General features: G+C 40.1%; 2 protein-coding genes across 2 annotated transcripts in view; one reads left to right on the plus strand and one right to left on the minus strand.

Annotated features, from left to right (window-relative positions):
* The window catches only part of LOC124277992 (transmembrane protein 184B-like), a 43,524-nt gene extending 29,999 nt beyond the window's left edge, over positions 1-13,525 (minus strand). The window contains exons 1-2 of the mRNA XM_046713719.1: positions 13,228-13,525; positions 10,450-10,689 (exon numbers count right to left, since the gene is read on the minus strand). Of these exons, the coding sequence (XP_046569675.1) occupies positions 10,450-10,689 (240 nt within the window). The 5' untranslated portion in view covers positions 13,228-13,525. The remainder of the gene's footprint in view (positions 1-10,449; positions 10,690-13,227) is intronic.
* Positions 13,526-13,621: 96 nt separating this feature from the next.
* The window catches only part of LOC124277993 (DNA ligase 1-like), a 101,961-nt gene continuing 91,284 nt past the window's right edge, over positions 13,622-24,298 (plus strand). Inside the window, 1 exon segment of the mRNA XM_046713720.1 lies at positions 13,622-13,740. Within this exon segment, the coding sequence (XP_046569676.1) occupies positions 13,724-13,740 (17 nt within the window). The 5' untranslated portion in view covers positions 13,622-13,723.

Consider the following 24,298-nt stretch of genomic DNA (forward strand, 5'->3'; position numbering starts at 1 on the left):
GCATGAGAGTGATTTCTGCTATCTAAACTGCAAGACACCAGCAAGCCAGGGCTCGATTTAACAAATCACTAAATCGAGCCCTGCAAGCCATAACCAGTTATTTGTGAAATTGCTCCACACATTACATCTGTCCTTGTATCATAGTGCCACTGTTGTGTCTCTAAATATACACAGTAAAAGTAGCTTAAAAATAACAAGATGTCCGACTATACTATTTCTGGAACAGTAATATAGCTACAATTATTTCTGATCACTGCAGTTAATCTTATTTAGTAAGAACAGTGAATTACAATGAATCACTGGAAACGCTGGTAGCTATCCAACATATTTTATATTTCACTTTCAGTACATTCTTGTACTTTTCTTGAGTTGAGTCCCATACAGGATTTGAACCCACAGACTCAGTGTGAGGCAACTAATGGCAAGCACAAAAAGTCAGCGATCTAACCACTCAGCCAGCATGCTTCTACATAGCATGCAGCTACCATCTACTTAATTTATGAGAGAGGACCTTAGACACTACTGTGGCGGAACTAGAGAACAATCAAGTCTGTATTTGTACTGTAGATAACTACAAAACTGATACTGAACAAACACTTCAACTGCCAGACAAATTAAGTGTCCTGTCTCCACAAAGAGAATATAGAAGTAAATTACCTGAAACAACACTGTCCACCCTTGGTGTTATGTGTGTGTGTAATCAACACAGCTACATGCTGACAATGTGGATATTAACAATATGTAATATAGTATATCCTTGTTATTACCACTTATTTTATCATGATAGGTCTTGTCTTCAGTTTTAATTAAAATGGTGATAATGTTTTTAATGTTGTATTTGAATGAGAAATCCTGTCTCATGACGCCTTTGAGACTGGTGCTGTCCACCTACTGCCCTGAAATTTGAAATCTGAATAAACTCCATTTCTTCTTCTACTTCTTCTGTTACAGCCCATCAACGATTAAATTTAATACCAGCCAAGGGCACTTCATCTGTTTACAGTATCTGGTGTGCAGAAATTTAAGCCTTTTAGGTGAAGTCTTCATATAAGATCTCTAATTTTGTTGCAAAAATAGCTCTCAAGAGATTATGTTGTGCTTTTAACCATAATAACTGTTAAATAAGTTTCGTGTATCTTGCAGATCTTGTATTGAGCTGAAATGTTTTAGGTTCATTATTATATTCATGTCATGGTAAATATCAGCTTTAACTTAGTGAGTTAATGTATATTATGGCAACATTTCAAGACACAAGGCATAAACCGTTGCCAGTTTGCCAGACTGAATCTCAAAATGACACGAGGCACAACTTGGCACAGTCAGTTTGGTATCTTAGGCCAGAAGGCCACACATCCATCTGTCTGTCTGTCTGTCTGTTGGCTATTGGCCAAAGTGACAATCCTGGTACATATGAAATGTAAGCAAAACTAAAGCTTGAATAATCTTCAGAATGTGAATACAGATCCCTGTCTTGCCTGAATACGGTAACAACGACATTCTCAAGAGCATCACATGATATACACATGCAATGACCTTTCCAATGATTCATTCATTTTCAAAGACATGAGTATGTCAATTTTTGACGGGTAGGATGGACATACAATTTTGAAGGAATATACTGCTTACAAAAACTGCCATACATATGACACATTCACAAAAAATATATAATGCTTTTCAATGAAACATGAGACATAATATTTGCTCTCTTGGTGTTTGATAATATCTTTCTATCTCTATTCGTAGAAGTCTATCTATTCTGTCTGCCAACTGCAAAAACTCCAAGAGTGTGGCTGCTGAAAGATAGGTTTAAGATGTGTTTCTGGCCATCAGTAGTAATTCCAGTATAAATGCAAAGAGGTTTGAAAGAACAGCACTATGAGTAAATATGTTTGGCTGATTACATTATATGGCAACGAAAATTCCCCAACATTAGCCTGTGTAAAGGCAGGCAGAACATCCAAACATACTGGAGCATAAGGTACAGAGCCTTGCATCAGAAGTCAAAATGGTTTCTTTCAGAAGAGCATGACCTAATTACCAAAGTGTGCACCCCTTGAAGGACTTCCTATGTGACAGCCAATGGCACGTGAAGGTTTTCAGCACTTTCAAAGGAAAAAAAACACGCAAGAAAATATTCAACGGGAAGCCGCAATAGCTACAAGGTATCTTTGAGTTCTGCTACACCAATATGCCACAATCTCCTCCAGGCTCAGGCCATATGGTTTCCCCATCTCTTCCCTCCTGCCACACAATCAATACGACCCAGTGTTCCCGGTGCTAGTTATGCTGAACAGAAACAAATTTCAAACATGAACGCATGCTAAAACCTGTAAAGAAGGTAACCGCATCAGAATGATGAAGTAAGACTGAAAATGTTTAATATTCCCGAGTTTGCCAGTAATTCTGTTGCTATGCAGTAGACGAGTCTGCTTCGACTGCCTCATGAACAGATTTCCAATTACTGCCGTGAAAGGCTGGCGTAAAGAGCAGCATAAACCTACAACATAGGACTGGAGGCAACTACTTGGTTACAATAGAATCACCTACAACAATCGAGGAAGGACAAGAAACTACACAGAAAGAAACAACGTTTCTGAACCCTATTCTTTTTTCATCTGTAATTCAATTTAGAAAATAAACATGGAAATTAGTTTCAGTCTACTTTTTTCAGAAAAATAATCAATTCAGTAAATACAAGATAATACGAGAGCCTTACTGAAATACCTGACCTTACTGTGTTCTCATGTAGTTTCCATTCTCTATATGAACTACAAGCCTTCACATGATATTCTGAAAGAGAAGGTGCTCTTCTTTCTATTCAAATTGGACATTATTCATTATCAATTTGAATAGAATAGAACTACTTTTGCCTGTGTCATAACATGAATGTCAATGATGTGATAAAATCAAGACCACTTCACTGACTGAACGACCATATTCATTGACTGTGTTTTGAGCTTCTAGTTCTAACCATTGTAAGACGCCTGGTTCCTGACATTTCTCAACAGTGTTTGTTGCTGTGTAAGAACAAGACACTTCTGGCCATTGCCAAATTACCACATGTGTGGATGTCATTCAAAATAACACCTTCATCCAAAATCATTCAATATCACAGAATGTAGAATATTGGTGATGGAACAGTAAATCAGAGTGAATGTAATTCCTACCAGCCTGAATATTTAATCATAATGCATGGTGAATGTTAAAAATTAATGCACACAACATAAATCATTTCAACCATCACAAATGATGATGATAATTTGCTCATCACTGGCAATAAAACGCTGCTCATTACCCATCAAGTTTTAGATGCACATTCTTCTCAATCAGTCCCCAAGTCTCAGTACAGCTATTTCACCAGTGAGCATGTCTTGAGCCAAACATCATTCTCCTTGTAACCAGCAAGATGCTTCGATTTTCAATAACTGTACTGTTAACTTGTTACTGAAATTCCATGCAAATTCAGCAAACCATTTGTTAAAGTTAGGATTCTATTTATATCAGGCAGCCCCAATAGCTGCTCTCCATTGCAGATTACCGTTCTAGAACCACAGCAGTCATAATGCATGTGCAAAAAACAGTTCCAGTGCCGATTCCTGGGTCGCATTCTGATCATTAGCAACATTCAAGAGGTAATTTGTGTGTCTAACTTGTGACAGGACTCGGAGGTCTGCTGTGCAAGAAACTGACATGTTTGGTTGTGTTGCCCCAGAGATACACTAATGCCATGATATGAATAACACTTCTTGAAGACCTTAGCCTACGGAACACGCACTGTGAACTGGGTCTAGACATACACACACACACAACATTACAAGAGTAACAACAATGAGTTGGGAACGACTGATGATGATGATGATGATGATGATGATGATGATGATGATGACAACAGCGAGGAGGAGGAGGAGGAGGAGTATGGTACCCACCCTACAGGAGGGAGTCCCAGACTCATGAAATATTTTCGAAATAACTGGCGATACATTCTGTTGGGGCCAGAAATGTCCAGTCTTGTAATAGACTCAAAGCAGATATTATATGGATGAGTACAAAGTCAAAGGGACGGAATCTATAACAAACCTGTTATTAATTCACAATGGAAGACAAGGCATGTTTAGTGTTGTTTAGTCTAACACTTCACACAACAGGAAACACCTGGAATTCCTGGTAGAGCATTGCTAACACATGGTCTTGCAAGTTCACAGGGCCATGTGATGAATGGTGAAAAGGTCAATTCTTACCACAAAACAAGAACAAAAGAAAATGTAATGTGGGCAATAACAAATGGCTTCAACTCCACAAACAATGGCCAAGCATCACTCATGCACATATGGCTTGTATTTTATGTCAGGAGATGTTTCAAAAACACTTGGTGTCAACTGCCATAAACCGTTCATGTGCTTATTCTATTCCTGCACTTAAATAACATGAGAAGTGAAATAAACACTTTTCAAACATTCAGACTTTGGAACTGTAAAATGAACACACCCACCGTGTATTACACTATCAATAAACAACCTTGCCGATGCTTAGCTTCATTAGTTCATCACACCATCAACATTAACATAAGATGATGCCAATCGAAACTGTTTAATGAAACGTAAAACATAATAAACGGTAGGTAAATCACAATTTAGCACACACAAATATAGTGCATGCATGAGTATCTCTTTCTTGTATCATGCCACTATTTCAGTACGTTTTATCCATAACATACACAAGCAGTGTGCAAAATAGCCACTGGCCCGCTAGCCCGTGGCTAGTAAAAATCCAGTCGGGCCAGTGACTGTGGAGATTTACTTGCCCGACTAGTGAATTTTCATGGGGTCATTTTGTAAATATATCACTCTCTTCGACTTGTTAAGTTAGAAAACATTTTTAAATCACGGAAGATTATGGCCTGATAAAAATGTTCATCATATTAGCAGCTTAATTTCGGGGCTAGCGAATTATTTTGTGGACTAGTAACTTTCAGGCATAGCTAGCCCAACTGGCTCGCAAACTTTGGAAACAATTTCGCCCACTTTACACAAGTAAACTGACTGGTATCAGCTGATATCACTGAACCCAAAAGATCTTCCATGATACTGGCTTGGATTGGATATTAAGACTGGTAAACCGCCATTGTTAAAGAGTGCCTTACATTACAGCTTATTGCAGTGAACTATTCATCCATCCAACAATGGCTACTGCTAGTGACCCCAACCAATGGGCAATCAACACACTGATCAGCAGCATCCTCCCCCCAGGCACCCATCAGGGTATGGATCATATTGACCTGCATCAACATACAAACACATGCATGGCTGAAGAATGGAGCAACTCAATATATCTGAACAAATGAAAATGGCTGAGCACTGGAGTTATGTTAGCACTGATGTCCTCTTGAACTCAGTCCGTATGGAATCGCAATTTTCTCCAGTTGGGGATTTGTTGTCCACTTACACAAGGATTTTTGCACTTTGAAGGCTCAAAAGCCCCTTTCCATTTAGTTGTCGATTGATAAAAGTTCCCCTATTAATAGTTTTTCAGAGTGAGTTTTGTTTTATGCCGCTTTTAGCAATATTCCAGCAATATCACGGCAAGGGATACCAGAAATGGGCGTCACATATTGTACCCACTTGGGGAATCGAACCTAGGCCGAAATTTCTAATTGAAACATAAAATTCATCAGCCTATTTCATATTTCACACGAAACTGCTAACCTGGGCTCCCTAACCTGCTTGTATCAATATCATCCAGATACAGAAAATATCAATATATTATCAACTAACACATGACATATCAACATTAAACATTTCCAACAAATGACACCCCAGATAAACCCCCCATTTCAGCAGATCCAACAGTGTCAAACAGTCCCAATCCATGTCTATAAATAAATAGCAGATTATTTGACTACTGGCAGGCACAAATGCACAGATGCATGCACGCACAAACTTTTGGGCTAATGTCCGTGGACACATTCTGAAATCCTGGCAAGTGAATGAAAGGAAACATTCAGTCAAGATGCTAATGCTTGGAAAGTGAATTAGTATTTGGAAAATTATTGACTTCTCCACTGACAACTCAAATCCACAATACTATATGCTACTTTCTGTTCCCTTCCCGTCATAAGGACAAGTGATATATCTGAAGCACACTGAGACATCTCAAGCACACTGAGACATTTCAAGCACAGTGAGCACTGCCTGACTGTTCCCTGTCACCAGACCAATCAAGGCTACTTGGCACGTTCACTGCCCACCCGACTGAATGGACATCATATTGATCACATGGTGCCCAGGTCAGAATCAAATTATTATGGATTTACGCTACATCTCGGGCTACTCCTTCCTGGATTACACACTAAAAGGACAGTACATTCAGCCCTGAGCATGGCTGCCCCCAGCAGGACATCAGTCTGTGCAGGACTCTTGAAATAGACATTCATCTTGGATGTCAACTCTAGGGTTTGCCTTTAATGCAATCAAGTGATCAGGAAAGAGAGTTGCTTTACACAGCAAATATATTTATCACATATATTGTCATCCTTTACAAAGATTCCATAATGTTTGGATCAAACTCATATAAGTTTATCACTACATTGTCATTAACTATCACTTGCTGAAGGGATAATCTGGTGTCAGTATTTGAAAAGAAGGGGTCAGAATACTTGTTTACTGGCCTAGGATATTAGTGTGTTTGGGATAATAATCTTACTGTGACAGTATCTCCCCTGATTTACAAAGCACCCTCTAACATATGATTTGGTTTGACTTTGAGCACCTTCGCAAATATGCTAAAGGCAGTAAAATCTTCCTTTTTCTTATGACTGCTGAAAGATTTCCATCAATATTGTGTTGACTTTTGATGTCCCGAAAGTAACAATATAATTCATGTTTCCATGGTAACCTAGTTTTCAATAGTGATATACATTCATGACTATTCTGAAGACGACCATTACTCTGACTGCAGGATGCTACTTTCATTTGGAAACTCCATGCATATTTCAAAATGTTACCCTCGTGTCCACTGAACAGCACATATATATAGATTACATCTGACTTCCCAGCTGAAGAAATATACAGCCCTGATCATGCTGATTAAGGTTTGTCATATGATCTCTATAATGTCTATAATCTAAACTCTAATTACACAAGGACATCTACATTATACACCAAGGAGATCTCTATAATGTCTATAATCTAAACTCTAATTACACAACGACATCTACATTATACACCAAGGAGATCTCTATAATGTCTATAATCTAAACTCTAATTACACAACGACATCTACATTATACACCAAGGAGATCTCTATAATGTCTATAATCTAAACTCTAATTACACAAGGACATCTACATTATACACCAAGGAGATCTCTATAATGTCTATAATCTAAACTCTAATTACACAAGGACATCTACATTATACACCAAGGAGATCTCTATAATGTCTAATAGATAAATGTCTATCTAATTACTCATACATTATACACCAAGGGACATCTAATCTATTATACACTAACAGGAGATCTAATTACACAGCGACATCTACATTTATACACATGTCTATAATGTCTATTCTAATTACACTAATTACATCTACATTAAACTCTAATTATTAATAAGGACATCTACATTATACACCAAGGAGATACACCAAGGAGATCTCTATAATGTCTATAATCTAAACTCTAATTACACAACATCTACATTATCTACACACCAAGGACATCTACATTATACACCAAGGAGATCTACTATAATGTCTCTATAATCTAAATCTCTAATCTACACAATTACACAAGGACATCTACATTATACACCAAGGGAGATCTCTATCTACATTATACTAAACTCAAGGAGATCTCTATAATGTCTATAATCTAAACTCTAATTATCACACTCTAATTACGACATCTACATTATACACCAAGGAGATCTCTATAATGTCTATAATCTAAACTCTAATTACACAAGGACATCTACATTATACACCAAGGAGATCTCTATAATGTCTATAATCTAAACTCTAATTACACAAGGACATCTACATTATACACCAAGGAGATCTCTATAATGTCTATAATCTAAACTCTAATTACACAAGGACATCTACATTATACACCAAGGATATCTCTATAATGTCTATAATCTAAACTCTAATTACACAACGACATCTACATTATACACCAAGGAGATCTCTATAATGTCTATAATCTAAACTCTAATTACACAAGGACATCTACATTATACACCAAGGAGATCTCTATAATGTCTATAATCTAAACTCTAATTACACAAGACATCTACATTTATACACCACATCTACATTATACACCAAGGATATCTCTATAATGTCTATAATCTAAACTCTAATTACACAAGCGACATCTACATTATACACCAAGGATATCTCTATAATGTCTATAATCTAAACTCTAATTACACAAGGACATCTACATTATACACTATAATCTAATTACTCTAATTACACTGCAGGAGATCTCTATAATGTCCTAATTACACAAAACATCATCTACATTATACACCAAGGAGATCTCTATCTACATTGGACTCTAATTACACAACGACATCTACATTATACACCAGGAGATCTCTAAATGTCTATAATCCTAAACTCTAGATTATACACCAAGGAGATCTCTATAATGTCTATAATCTAGATTCTAATTACACAAGGATCATACATTACACCAAGGAGATCTCTAAACTCTAATTACACAAGGGACATCTACATTATATACACCAGGAGATCTCTATAATCTAAATTCTCTAATTACACAACGACATCTACATTATACACCAAGGAGATCTCTATAATGTCTATAATCTAAATTCTAATTACACAAGGACATCTACATTATACACCAAGGAGATCTCCATAATGTCTATAATCTAAATTCTAATTACACAAGGACATCTACATTATACACCAAGGATAGCTGCATAACTGAACTAACTGGTCATAAAGATTCAACAAGATAAGGACATTACACCTGAGGTCATCCCAAAGCCTATTGCCATATAAACATTAATGACATAACCCAGGCCAATTGCACTCTATCAGTGAGGTATTATTATATAACAGTGATCAAGGCATCAACTTGAGGAGGAGGAAGCTGCCATTCATTGTCCACTTGTCTGTGCCTAGCTGTAACAATGGGACACGGCCATCACATACTCTTCACCACCTTTATCATACCCCTAGGGATGTAATGGTTTGAAAAACCTTGCACAAGTTACTCCTCTTACTGAAACTGTTTCCTATCCAATTAACTGAGTGAGTCAGTGAGTTTAGTTATACGCCACACTCAGCAATATTCCAGCTATATGGCGGCTCCAATTAACTGTTTTCATAAAAATGCTCAAAACACTGACAGCTCAATACTCTGCTACATTCTACTGTTTTAACAGCAAGGAGACTGTCAGTGACAGAGCGCGCTATCATATTACATTAGTAACAGCTGCAAATTGTGTATTGACTGTGAGCATGGTGAACATGTGACATTGTCACAACAGTTATACTCATATTTCCAATGTACTCCATACACTCCAAATGAATTCTCCTAACATTGAACTAGGATGACTAAGACAAGCTTGTAGATACTGAAGTCAGTCAGATTTTACATGTTTTATTGAAGAAGATTAGATTTTTAATATTTATCCAACAAACTTTTATCCATATAAAACATGTACATATAGTATTCTTATTTATTGTATAACACAAGGTTTCTGGCCACTTCTTGAAGAAGGGGCAAAAAAGTGGCCCAGAAACATTGTGTTATACAACAAATATGAAGTTGCCATCCATATACTTGTCATATATTCACCAACTTCTAAATGCCTCTCAAGAAACTTTTATCCATAAACATGACATCAAAAGAATGTGGGACAAGTCAAACTAACTGATGAACACAGAACAAGTGACAATACAGAGGTATGATGGCCCCAGTCTGATCAAGAGCTGAAACCAGAGTCCTACTTTAAGCCAGCTCTTGATGGAAGAAGGGACATTGTGGTGATGATGACCATGTAGCTATTTTACCATGGAATTATCACCCGCTCAGATATCTGGCATCAGACAATTGTTGTCATGTAACTGTAAATTATATCATCCAGTTTTATCCAGAGAAGACTGGAAAGTGGTTACCTTGGTACCTAAACTCACTTCACACACGCTGGTAATCATTTCCAGACCAGTAGTATTATTTCCAAGGAATGGGTTCCAGACCAGTGGAAGTCAGGGATCTCTGTTACAATCCTAATATTTAAGCATGAAGACTTACTGCCTTTCTAGATTCAACATGAAACAAATAAATTTAGCTGTGACACCAGTCAATAACTCTGCAATACTGTTTTCGCCGGTCAGAGTTATTTGATGTTTCTCAAATTCATAGCATGTGTGATGACAATAACCTTGATTCTATGAAGTAATTACCTACCTGATGACATGTGATAAGTATGGCTGCCACAGCAAAGGTTCCAGCAATTCCCTGAGCAGCTTGGGTTTGTAGAAAGATGAGAGGTTGATGTGTCGCATTGGTAGTGCCATTAGGCACCAGTGGCTCTGTCGTAATGTCAGACACCATAGCTGTTGTTATTTTACTGATGATGGATGATGTCACCGAGGGGGCAACACTTGAGTTGCCCCCATTGGACTCTGTGGTGTTTTCTGAACTCATCTGAAACAGGAACACATATTCATGTTAAAGACAACAGTTCTTAACATGTGTCAAGACTCAAACCAAAAAGTGATTAGCAATACATTAAAGTAGGCGGTTTGTTTTGCAAACTACATAATATGTATGAAAAGTTTGATTAGTTTGAGACTCTTATTGTTAATCCCTCATTATGGCAACTCTTTATAACATAGCATTAGATTGATTGTTGTTTAACACTGCACTCAGCAATAATCCAGCTATATGGCGGCGGTCTGCAAATAATAGAGTATGGACTACACAATCCAGTGATCAACATTATGAGCATTGATCTGCTCAGTTGGGATACGATGACATGTGTCAACCAAGTCAGTGAGCCTGATCACTCGCAGTTAGTAGCCTGTTACGGCAAACATGGGTTGCTGAAGACCAATTCCAACCCAGATCTTCACAGGTTGTAACCGGTAGTAGCTGATGATCTTCATGGGTAACATAGCATTAGAAAAAAAAGCAGGAAGAGTGAAGTCAGTGAGTGACTATGGTTTTATGTTGCTTTTAGCAATATTCCAGCAATATGGCAGCAGGGGACACCAGAAATATGCTTCACACTTTGTACCCATGTATGAACGCTTTAACCATTAGGTTACCTAAATGTTCCAGAAGAGTGAAGTGACTTATTGAACTTGGATACAGTGTATTATGTATACAAAGCAAGGTCACCTGTAGATTTAAACCCACTAAATTGAATTTGAAACAGAATGCACAATGTTAACTTCTGTGCAATTTACTCTACAGGTCATCTAGATCTATGTTAGGAACCCAAGCATATTTATCACCATTCTATCATCACAAAACTGTTATGTGACAGCTACGATATTGATTGAAACAGAATGGGTTTGGTTTTGCGTTGCTTGTCTATCTGAAGTAAGGAAACACCTACAATAGCCATGAAACATTGCTTGTTAGTATGTTACTGAATCATCATACTAAACTTCACTCTCATAATAAACAGTTATAAAAAGGATGCGGTACATTAACTTTGTAAGAGTGGAGCAGCCATCACAAAAGGGAGTTCAGCACTGCACATTATTATTATCATGACACACACCACACACCGTGACACAGTACATGATGCTGCCTTTGGTTAGTGAAAAGTGACAAATTTCAAACTTTCTTAGGATCAATTAAATCTGAAATACAATATCTCAGACAATGTATTATTGTAATCTCACAGTCATATTTTAACTCATAATCATGGTAATTGAAAACCTGTGGAATCATGTTTCAATCCAGGGTGGTTATCGGCTATTGTGATTTGACACTTAATATTGCAATCAGAACTGATTAACATCATTAAATTCAAAATTTATGGCAGAATGTTTATATCGAGCCATTTCTGCTCAGTTCATTGTATCAATGGCCTGAACACATGGTAAATTCTCAAGTCTGAACAGGGAAGTCTGGTGACCGAATACATGAGCACTAATTTTTGCTCTTCAAGGATGACAACATCAATCAGACAAGTAACCATGGTCAAGGCGCTTGATCCAAATTGGTTGGCTCATTTGTTATGGCCAACACTTGGGTAATGATTTGCAGTGAAACTTTTATCATACTGCTGGTATTGATTTTTTCATGCCCACATATGATAAACCAACTGTTTTTAAGAATGAAATACATCATATGAAAATGTTTCTGACAAATAACACAGACATTAACAAAAGTAAACAGTCTGAAAACTAAAACTACTATAAAAATCTATGAAAATTTTATAAAGTACATTCAGGACACTGCCTAGGCAGATCTCTATTTTCTAAAGATATTATAATTTAGAAGTTCGTCCCTTCATCAACCTTTTCGCTACATTGACAGATAAAACAGATGAAATATCAATATTGGAACCAACAACCTAAAATATGGTTTTTTCTTCACTTTTTCACAGCAGTACATTTAAGAAAAGCAAATGCCAGAAAGTGCCTCCCAAAATGGTAGGTATAATATGATGTCAGTTTCTGTATATACACACAATAATATACATACAATTGTCAGTAACAAAAAAAAAAAAAAACCTTGAAAAACTGATGGGGACCTGTGATCAACATGAACACGATGAAATAAATGACTGAATGGGGATCATGAAGCTTAATTGCTCTGAATCGCAATGTTTGATTATTGATATTCTTTAAATAGCAAAACAACAGGGGTGAGTTTGTCATTATGTCAAGCATAAACACAACAACTTCTTGGATAATTCCAACCGAAAAATAATTACGGTATTAAATTCCTTTAGTGGCTTCAGAACAAATCATAATTAATGATGCAGCCATTATCTTGATCAATACTGCCTGTAAAACGTATTTTTCGTTTCCTGTTCAAAGACATACAATTGCAAACCTATCATCAAATTATTATGAATATATACATGAATTCTATCAACAGCTGATTTATTCTGAAGTGAACAAGTGTCAGCAGTCAGGACTGGTTCCGTTCGAAGAAGCTTTCTGTCTTCCGTCTGTCACTTCGATTCGACTACTTTCAAAGCTGGCGATCGGTCATACATACCCTCCTGTTCTCTCTAGATATTTGTACACACGATCTTCATTTCATAATTCAGATAATCCAAACGTATGACAAATATAAATCCAATATAAACTGAGCGCTGTTTTGACACACAAAATTGTCAATATATCTTCCGATAGCAAATGGCGATAACAGGAAGTGACGTACGCGCACCTGAGGATGACGCGAAAAATGAATCTGACAGATTCAAGACTTTCCTGAACACATTTCTAAAGTAATCCTCCCTTTTGGTAGAACTAAATCGCTTTGACAATCGTAACTATTTGCTTAAGAGTTTCTACACAGACACCGTAGTGCATACATTTTCATTTAATAACACTTGCGTTGATATCTATTTCCATTGGTTACCTCCCTTACTGGCGTTTCTAATATCGAAGTTAAAGACAGAAAAGGAAAGTGGCGGGAACTGTGTGTGCAGTTTTCGTGATAACAATAATAAATACATAATATTTCTGGCATTATACACTTAACCGTCATCATGCAGAAGTCAATTATGTAAGTATGTTAATCACAGTTCGTAGTTAGGATTGATACGATTGTTGACGATTTGAAACAAAATATTCGGGATCATTGGGTTTAATTTCATTTTGATCTGTATATTGAACATGTTGATCCTGGTTAGTAACGCAGGCAGGCTTAAATGTCACCGATCTTATCTGGAGGAAACCACACTCTCCAAATGAAGATCAAGCGAAAGCGACCTGTTGTATTTAGAATAAAGATACAAGTTAAGAACTTACAAAGATATGTAGTTAGTGACCGTTCATGATTTATGGCTAAGGGGGATGGTGATGATTTTTATGGAGACGCATTTACAGTGTGAAGGACACGACAAACCCCATTTTATAACCCCTATGCATGTCATGTACAAAATAAAAGTCCCCTTCTATAATTTTAAGCAGAATTTTTATGCTAGTATTAGCAAAATTGCTGAAACACCCCCAAATCGAGTACATGTGTACAAAATTGATAACCCACTCAACCTCCCCAGAACAAAATGGGTGACCCCTTAACAATCATCACCCTACCCCACCCCCCAGCCATAAATTATGAATGGACCCTTATTATTATTCATTGGTAACCACGATTTTACTGATTTTGTCACTATTTCGGAGTTTTCCACATATCACTAATGCTGAAGGGGTCGTACCCTAGCCAGAAACGTACCCTATCCAAAATAAGAATACAGAAGCGTACCTTAGGACAAGTCCATTCCACACTGCACCTTTTCCTTCATCTGAACTGTCATACTATTGTATGAAGTGCATTTGTTTGCGAGTAAGACATAGTAACGAATATTTTTGCGATGCACAATACCACTCGCTATCATTTGAACAAGAACAACCAAATACGGTTTCAGTTTTGTGTTGTGGAATATGGACTCATACCATCGCTACATTTGAACGAACAACCAAATGTAGGGTACCGGGGGTAGATGCGTTTCTGTATTTTGACTTTGTTTATGGTTCATTTCTGTATACAGAAATGTTCCTGGGGTACCTGTTGCCTTTTTAATCGTTGTTAATCAGGTTGACGATGGACATTTTTACTTTGGAAGTCAGCAAAGAAGTTGTGTAAACCATGTGACTTTCCAGTGAAGATATATTCCACAAAGTAGTGATTACCAGGCAAAAATCAATACAGAATGGCTTCTCAAAAACAACACATTTTTACAGAAATGAACCACATTTCTCAGATGGAAACATCATACAATAAAATATTTGGTATATATTAAGATAATAAGTGTGATATTCCCCATTGGAATAGGTACTTCATTTATTGCTCTTTTTTACAACATTCCAACTATAGTTTTATATTACACATTCAGTCAACATTGACGATATTCATAATTGTCATGAATATTTTTGCCATGTCTACATGCTCTAGACATGGTTGATGGGCCGTAAACTGAAGTAGTATGGATAGACATTGTCATAACCTACAGTTCACAGCACTGTAAAATGCTGACTTGAGGAATGGTCAGCTTTGACCTTAACTTACTGGTTAATAATGAAGAAATTACCTTAGAATAAACATCAACAGGCTCTTTCTGTTCATGTGTCTGGCACTGTCTGCTAGGCCCTGACCATTCTCAGTGATGTCATCTTGGACCATATCCTCCTGGTCAGTGAGGTGGACAGTGGGTTTCACCTGACATGACCAAGAGTGTGACAGATGTTCATCCGGAGAGGAATTGATTTGGAGTAGGCAAAACAGTTTTCTTCAGATTGGTATTAAACAACATTCACTGTTCAATAAGTTAAAAAATGGTGTGTAAGATGGAGAACTGTTCATAGTTTGCATCACTTACAGTATATACAAGAACAACAATCTGTTACCCAACAAGCTTGATTATTCTGCAAAGGTTCTAGGCTGTGATTTAGAAAGCAGGTCGGGAATCGTCACTTTAAGTATGTGGAGATAATCTAAACTGTGTTTTAGTATGTTTGATGTTTGTCATTACATTTACTTTATCACAGCTGTTTTTTTATATACACAAGACTATACTACCATAAAAACAGAGTTTGTTTTGTAAACTTGTTGCATGATTGTGTTTTGTTGTATTGATATCAAAAGGGAAACATTATGTATCCAAGGAAAACCAAGTTTTATGGATGGTCAACTTTTTTTGGCAATGGGTGCGACGTTTCGGTGTAGGTACTAACACCGTTATCAAGCAAGTGCTTCATCTTCATCTAATGCCTCTCAAAGAAATTATGTATCCATAATGTTTAATTATGAAAGTCAAGAGATTTGTTTTAAAAATAAAATGCTAAGCACTTTAATTCCTTTATCATCTGCTCAGGGAGTTACCTTGAGTCCTGTATTTCAGGGTCCCTTGGACTCAAACTCTTAATTTTCAGGGGTCCTGGACTGCAAAATGGGGGTCCCAGACACTTAAATATTATAATTTTTCTTATCCTGACTCATGATCTTTTGCTTATCTGCCTTTTCTTTTCGAATGGTAGTGGAAACACTTGAATCCCTTGAAGTTCCCGAAGTGGACGTAAAAATACACTCACCCACGAGTTACCTCCCTTTTGCCCTTTTCCCGCGCAAACAGTCATGTGACCAGCCTTACTTGTCACTCTCTCCCTTTTCGCCCAAGTGGATGGTTGGGCGAGCACTGGAGTCCCATATACGGCATTATATCCTTTTCATTTAGATCCTATTCTTCAAAATTACGCTGTGTATGGATTTGGCAATAACTACTTTGTATTATATGAAAAAAAATCTACAATTTAATAAATATTTGTCTAATATCTATAGACGTGCCATGGATCGAGTGAGGAAGTCATCTCAAGTCACGGCTGATAAAACAGGAGATCAGCCTGCAAACCGTATGTTGCTTGCTACTGCTGAAATTCATAATACTGGTGCTATGTTGAGTACGTTGCAGGGGCAGTCTGCTGGTACAGGGGCTAAGAAGAGATCTGCTACAACGCAGTTGACTCCAACTCAAGCTAAGAAAAAGACGTCATCCTCTTCTACATCGCTGAAGAAAGCATCTGTTACCAGATCGGAGGGTTAATCTACGCGGGCTAGTAAGTCAACGCATCAGAAATCCTTCAACGAAGAGATATTACCTCCACATAAAGTAGACGTTTTTCGATGATCCCCCACTACTTCTACCCGAAGTGCCTACGAGATCAGCGACTCAATTGACGTCTACAACTACTAGATCGTCTTCTGCAACGGTCACAGCAGGACAGCTGTTTGACGAACTACCACCTACCTCTCACCGCAGTAAAGTCGAGAACGCTTCTTCTACACCGCAGCAGCTTCAACCAACGCAGAACTTTGACCCGAGTGAATTTATGAGACAATTCACCAACCAGATGATGACCATGATGGAACGCAGGTTAAAGGAAGAAGCGAAGGCTCGGCGAAGCCTCCTATCTACCGACACCGTGCGCAAACCTACGGACCTGCGCGAACCTACTGACCTGCGCGAACCTACTCCTCAGAGAAAACTTCGTCTCAAGACTACGTTGGCGAACGTACACCTTTATGAAGGTCTCCACAGTCGGACGACTCTGTCATCTTGGAGGAGGATAGAAGACATGAGATGCCTACTCATCATTCTACATCTGCGAACCTTCAACGTTCGAGAACATCGAAGGATTGGGCTACTTGCATCCTGTTCATGGAGTGACAGATTCACCCAACCGCTACTGAGAGCTCCATGGGAGGCGCCTACTTTCTTTGGAGGACAAATAGACAAGGCAGCTAAGGAAGCTACGCTCTAGAGAAGTGATGATGATAAAATCCATAGATACTATGGCCAATGTCATCCGTCATACTTCGCAAAAGTATAACAGCAAGTCCAAATATTCCGGCATACAGAAGGCAAAGGAGAAGAAGTACTCCAGCTTCCGAGGCGGCAAAGGATCTTTTCGTCGCCCATCCGGAAATTACAGAGGAAACTCATGGAGAGGCCGCACTCCCAGAGGATCCAGAGGAACTAGACATTGATATCAGGGTTCGGAATGACTGGAGTCTTCCACCCCAGCCGTTCCTGTAAAACCATCGACAGTGGGTGGACGTCTACAAAGGTACTGGAAAAATTGGGGAATACTAGAGGACGACTACGACTCCCAAGTACTACGAGAAGGATACAGAGTACATCTCAAGGCCACACCTCCGCTAACCCTCAGCCCGACGGTCTCGACTATGCAGAGGAGCAGGCAGACAAACTACAAGAAGCCATCAACTCACTACTTATGAAAGAGGCGGTAGAGATAATAGATCAGCATCATCTCACTCCAGGCTTCTACTCCCCAATTTTTCTAGTACCCAAGAAGAACTCCAAGGAGAAGTTCAGACTGATTTACAACATGCGCAAATTCAACAAAGACTATCTACTGAAACCAGACAGGTTCAGAATGATCCAGAATGATCCACCTACCTCAACTCAGCTCACCTACCTCAACTCAACTCAGACTTCTCGTCCGTCCAGCAGATTACATGGCCAGCATAGACCTGCAGGATGCGTACCTACACATCCCCATACATCCAGAATCAAGAAAGTATCTGCAATTCCTATTCAGAGGGCAGCACTCCCAATGGAACGTCCTACCGTTTGGAATATATTCGGCTTCATGGCTATTCACATGAGTAACCAAGCCTATAGTCACATATCTACATCATCGAGGTCTACGCAATGCCTTCTACTTGGACGACAGAATTCAGGTTCACCAAGATGCCAGTCTACTCAAACTACAACTGAACTTCACAATCAAGTTGCTCACTCAACTAGGATGGCTGGTGAACCTACTGAAGTTAGAGTTAGAACCAAAACAAGATCTGCAATTTCTGGGGATAAGGTTTATCACAACACAGAATCGTATTGTCGTCCCAGAAGATCGTTGGGTCAAGATACAAGCCATGATTCCACGAGCAGTCATCTCTCTGTTAACAATAAAATCATGGAAAGTCCTACTCGGTCAACTAACCATGGCGCAGGGCTTGACTCGCACAGAAAGGTTACAACTAAGACCGCTGCAATGGTTCCTGACAAAACATCTAGACAGCGTCGACCCAATCTTGCTGCCAGACAACCTCAAGAGGTATTTACTGTGGTGGACACGCAGGTCGAACGTTTGCAGAGGGACCTATTTACAAGAGCAGACGCTTCAATACAAGGCTGGGAGTGCGCATCTCAACAATCAAGTTGCATCAGGAATGTGGTCCAAAATAGAGCAGCATCTTCACATCAATCTGCTGGAGATGAAAGCCGTGATCAACGCCTTACAACTATGGTCAAGCTCACTGAACAACAAAATGCTGATGATCCACACGGATATCTCTACAGTGGCATTCTCCATAAATCGGCAGGGATCCACAAGGTCTCCAAGCCTGCTACAGCTCACATTCCAGTTGTTCCACATCACGGAGGAAGCAAACATCTGGATAAAGGCGTGTCACATACCCGGAGCCAAGAACGTACTTGCAGACGCTCTCTCCCGACCATTGCACCCGTCACCTACGGAATGGATGCTCCATCCAGAAGCATTCCGGCTCATCATAAGGGAAATAGGATCCCCTTGCATAGACCTGTTTGCAACTAGGTTCAACAAACAACTACAGACGTTTGTCTCACCAGTTCCAGATCCTCATGCCTGGGCAACAGATGCACTGAGCATACCTTGGGAAGGACTAAACACTTACGCATTTCCACCCCCAATATCACTACCAGAAGTACTGTTGAAGATCAAACAGACACAGGTGCTACAACTGACTTTGGTCGTGCCATACTGGCCAGCAAGAGTATGGTTCCTAGACCTAATAGAAGATCTTGGAAGACAACAATCAAGTTACCAGATTGGCGAACCTACTCATACATCCGCACACCAAGCAAGTCCACAGGAACCCGACAGCGTTCCAGCTACACGTGTGGACCGTATCAAAACATGTTTGAAGAAAAGAGGATACTCCGCCAGGGCAGCCAAGGCAGTAACGCTAGTGTTACGCAGATCTACTCGTAACCTGTATGATGACAAATGGCTGAAGTTTGAGACTTATGCCAGGCGGAAATGCTTCACTGCGATGAAAGCTACTCATCCTCAAGTGTTGGAATACCTGTGTCATCTTAGACAGACCAGACATCTGAAAGGTGCGACATAATCTACATACCTCACCGCCATCAGTACAGTGATTACCATGAAAGCAGGCATCAAGTTGACGAAAGTACCAGAATTACTTGCTCTGCTGAGATCTTTTAAACTGGAGGACCAGCAAAAGAAGTTCAGAGCTCCGGCCTGGGATCTGAATGTAATTCTACGTCATCTTACGAGTGATGCCTACGAACCTCTAGATCAGACTACCTTCGAGCTGCTGACACAGAAGACTCTGTTCCTGCTTGCGCTAGCCACGGCAACTCGAATATCAGAGATACATGCGCTGGGCCTACGAACCTCTAGATCAGACTACCTTCGAGCTGCTGATACAGAAGACTCTGTTCCTGCTTGCGCTAGCCACGGCAACTCGAATATCAGAGATACATGCGCTGGACTTTGGTTGAACCAGATTCGACACGGGGCAACATGCTGCAGTTCATCTAGGACTTAGATGGGACTTCATTGCCAAGAACCAACTATCTGGTCAGCCAGATAGACAGTTCCACGTACCAGCGCTAGCTACAATCCTCGGACCAGAGGATATAGAGGACTTATCCTTGTGCCCGGTCAGAGCCCTGAAGATATATCTTCAAAAGACTAAGTCAAGGAGACGAAAATTCAAGCACCTGTTCATCCCATTATCCACAGAGACATCAGCAGAAGTCCCAAGAACAACGATATCGTTCTGGATGAGAGCCGTCATATTGAGAGCCTATAAACCAGCAGGAATAGAACCTCCTAGAGTTTCCAACCCACATGAAGTCAGAGCACTGGCGTCAACACTGGCTCTGCATGGAAATTGCTCTATATCAACATTTATGGAGGACTGCTTTTGGAAGTCAGACACGGTGTTTGCCAACCACTTCCTCCGAGACATAGCCACTGAAGACGTCTCAGGCATTCAACAATTTGGGCCTCTCGTTGTAGCACAGCAACTAATGGTTCCTCAAATTCGCTGTGTTGGAAAATCTCACCCTTTATCACATTGACTTGTTGATAACTTGATACTAGTTTGAAAGTCCATGCGCACAGTCTAGGACAGGCTAGTATGAGTGATTAAAGATCCTGTACGGGTAAAGATCTTACCTGTAAGTGAAGGGGTCTGTAGTAATGTAACATGTAACGCTCCCTTAACTACCGGAGGTAAACAACTGCTCCCTGTGTACCCCAATGCATGATGGGACCATACGTCATCGGGCCACGCGTGCTAAAGATCTTACCTGTACGTGAAGGGGTCTGTAGTAATGTAACATGTAACGCTCCCTTAACTACCGGAGGTAAACAACTGCTCCCTGTGTACCCCAATGCATGATGGGACCATACGTCATCGGGCCACGTGCTTCTCGCCCAAGTTTGTATGCTTCAGCCGACCGAAATAAAGCCGCTGTTCTCCAAGTCGTGTCGTGTGCTTTTGGAAGAATGTTAGTCACGATACCACAGGGTCGCAACTCATATATGATAAAGATGTTATCATAATCTATGGGTTGTTATAAGATATCTAGTAATAAGAAGATACTAGTTTATGTGTAGCCACATGAATCAACATGATTCAACTTGTCTGAGACTGAAGTAAGACAAGAAAGTGGTCCCCCCGAGTTATAATGGAAGTTGGAAGAATAGGATCATGGAAATGCCGTTTCGCAGTTCCCATGGGGGGGATACAGGACGTATCTAAGGACAGCTGTTGAATCCAGGAAGTGGCTTGACCAACCACCAATCTGTCAGATTCTATAAGCAAAAGATCATGAGTCAGGATAAGAAAAAATATGTAAATTTTTTCAAGCAAAATTGATATTTTTGTACTTATCCTGACTCATGACGAGAAGCCCTCGCAACCTCCACGCTGGAAACACTTCAGATTTCACAGCAGATCTAAGTACATGAGTAGTATATACAATGGGGGTTCTGGACCACTTTCAACCAAAGCCTCTGCAAAGCCTTATTTCACAAGTAAGGCTTTGGTCGGACCCTTAGCTCTTGCTACCATTACCCCTACTATGAAAAAGTTTGGGCCGATAGCGGGACCTCCTAGCCGCGCCGGGGGCATGGCTGGAGTGTGTTGGTATCCTGGGATTGCATCATCCAATACTGGGCTGCGTCTAACGTGCCGCTATGACACTATGCCATGTTTACCTCGATGAAACAGTTTAATGTGAATCGCCTATGATCTCTTTGGTGTTTGTAATAAAGGCTTGCCGGGCTTTTTTCACCCCTTGTTCTATGTACTTTTTTTCTCGCCCTCGCTGATAGTAGACTTACGAGACTTGGATCGAATCTCTTGTTTCATTTTGTTATATTTTGTGAGTTCAGAGAGGATTGAACTAAACTCCTCCTCTGAGATCTTACTGTCAGTGAGTGCAGTGGAAATATGCTCACTTACTGTGTTCAGCTTTGCTTCAGCCAGAACTCTGATCTCATCGTGGTTTCAACGCCTTTACGATGCAGTCTGCGTGATGTCAACTTAAGCTACCAACCCTAACACCCCTACCACCCCAGCTGTTATTTCAATGCCTAGCACTACGGGGCAGCCACGATGGTAGCTAACAACCCAACACCTGCCGCTCCCAGCCCCATGCTGGTTGCCATAAGGGCAGTGTCAGCCCCGTCCACGATATTGAAAGCTCTATGGTACTTCTTACACAGTGCTTTACGCTGTCGCGTCTTGTTCTAGTTGGCGCTTTTTACATCACATAACTGTCTCAAAAGCGGAACCCGCTTCACGGTTTCCAGGGTCTTCGCTACTTCCTCTACCGACTGGGTACAGGCCCATCCTATAATATATATTACAAAAGATATTTTAATTGAGTTTCAGTTAACCTTCGGCTAATGTACTTAAAGCTGATAATACTTAGATTAGTGTGCACGTAAAAAAACGGGTCTTAACTCTACTTCCATTAAGGAGACGAACCCCATCAAGGCTTGCTAAAGGTTCGCTTCCGATACCTTAGTAATAATGACAACGTTGGTTATTACACCTGGCTTCCCAAGTTATGATCATATCAGCCATAATGTAAATATGGTGAGGAAACGGGTATCTCCTCGAGATAGACGTCCATGATGAATGTGTAGTTTTCCGTGACATTTCTAAAGACCTCTTGGTGATCAAGTAATTTGATCTCTATAGCCACCTTTATAATGGAAGTTAACATGTTACCCGAAAGTGGTCTGGTATTGGTGCGATATATATATATAGATTCCGTGAACGAGGCCGTGGGGACCGAAACGAACGCCCTATAATTATGCCGTTGTTCTTAATCTCGAGATAGTACCATCTTGTCTCAAGCGTGGTATAAGGGGCGGTGAGGGTTGCTTGAGTAACCATTCAGGCTCTTTAAAATCTGATAACGACACCCGCCTATACACGCTGTCTTTGAAGTGCAGGATGTATAAGGTGTCTTCCTCACCAGGCTGATCGAATCCCTCTGTGCCTCCTAGACCCCGAAAGTGTGGGTTTGGGTAGATGATCAACCATTGCTGCCCGCCTATACACGCTTGTCTTTCAAGTGCAGGATGTACAAGGTGTCTTCCTCACCAGGTTGATCAAATCCTCCGTGGTCCCCTAGGTCATTAAGCGTAGTGTTGGGCTGATGACTGGTCATTGCTATAATACTATTACGATATAGTTTCCAACTGGTTTTCTGATAATAGTTCAGGGGTGAACTTCACCCCATGAAGTGTATGTTGTCGGTAGGAAGATCTTGGTTAGTGATATCGTGTTTTCCACGATCACGGTGACGCCTCTGCAGACTGGTGTTGGAGCCGACACCCATCCGCGACGTAAACTGTGCAAACGCGATACTGGTGTCGCTTCACCCACCCGAAGTTTGACCCCCTTCACGATCTCGACATCATTCCCCGATGGTTCCCCTAGGTAGACTTTGATGATCAGTGTTGAGTTCGCCGTAGACTCTCTAGTATCCTGACCACGCCTTCAAATTCAGACACCAACTGCAATGTCACGCTTTTGCATGCCCGGGTTTACCCGATAGCATATGGGCTGCCATACTGGCGACTGGGCTGATGGCTACGCTACGCCTCTGAGTCGGGACGTAAGCCACGAGCAGGGTTCCGTTGTTAACGACTTTGTTTAGGTGGTTGTCTTTGTTATCCGTGAACACGAGGGGAGCCGAGCCTAATATTGAGAAACCAGTCGCCTTTATCTGGTATCAACACCCACTTGTCATCTTCGGTGAAGACGAAATGCGATATGGCTTGTTTCGGGCGACGGTAGTGCTCTCAACATCGCCTAAGTCGAACAGCTTACCCCTCGAACGATGGGTATATTATCCATTTATCATCCCCGGTGGTGACTAGGGTGTACCGAGTGTTGACTGTCGCCTTTGTGGTATCTACTATATCACCTAGGGCTCCCCCAGAGGGGACTTCAACGCGTTTGTAAATGTTGTTTTTCAGTTGCAAGGTGCATAATTTAC

This window comes from Haliotis rubra, unplaced genomic scaffold (assembly GCF_003918875.1).
Source record: "Haliotis rubra isolate DU_JTF1 unplaced genomic scaffold, ASM391887v1 Scf23, whole genome shotgun sequence".
In the NCBI taxonomy this organism is placed as follows: domain Eukaryota; kingdom Metazoa; phylum Mollusca; class Gastropoda; order Lepetellida; family Haliotidae; genus Haliotis; species Haliotis rubra.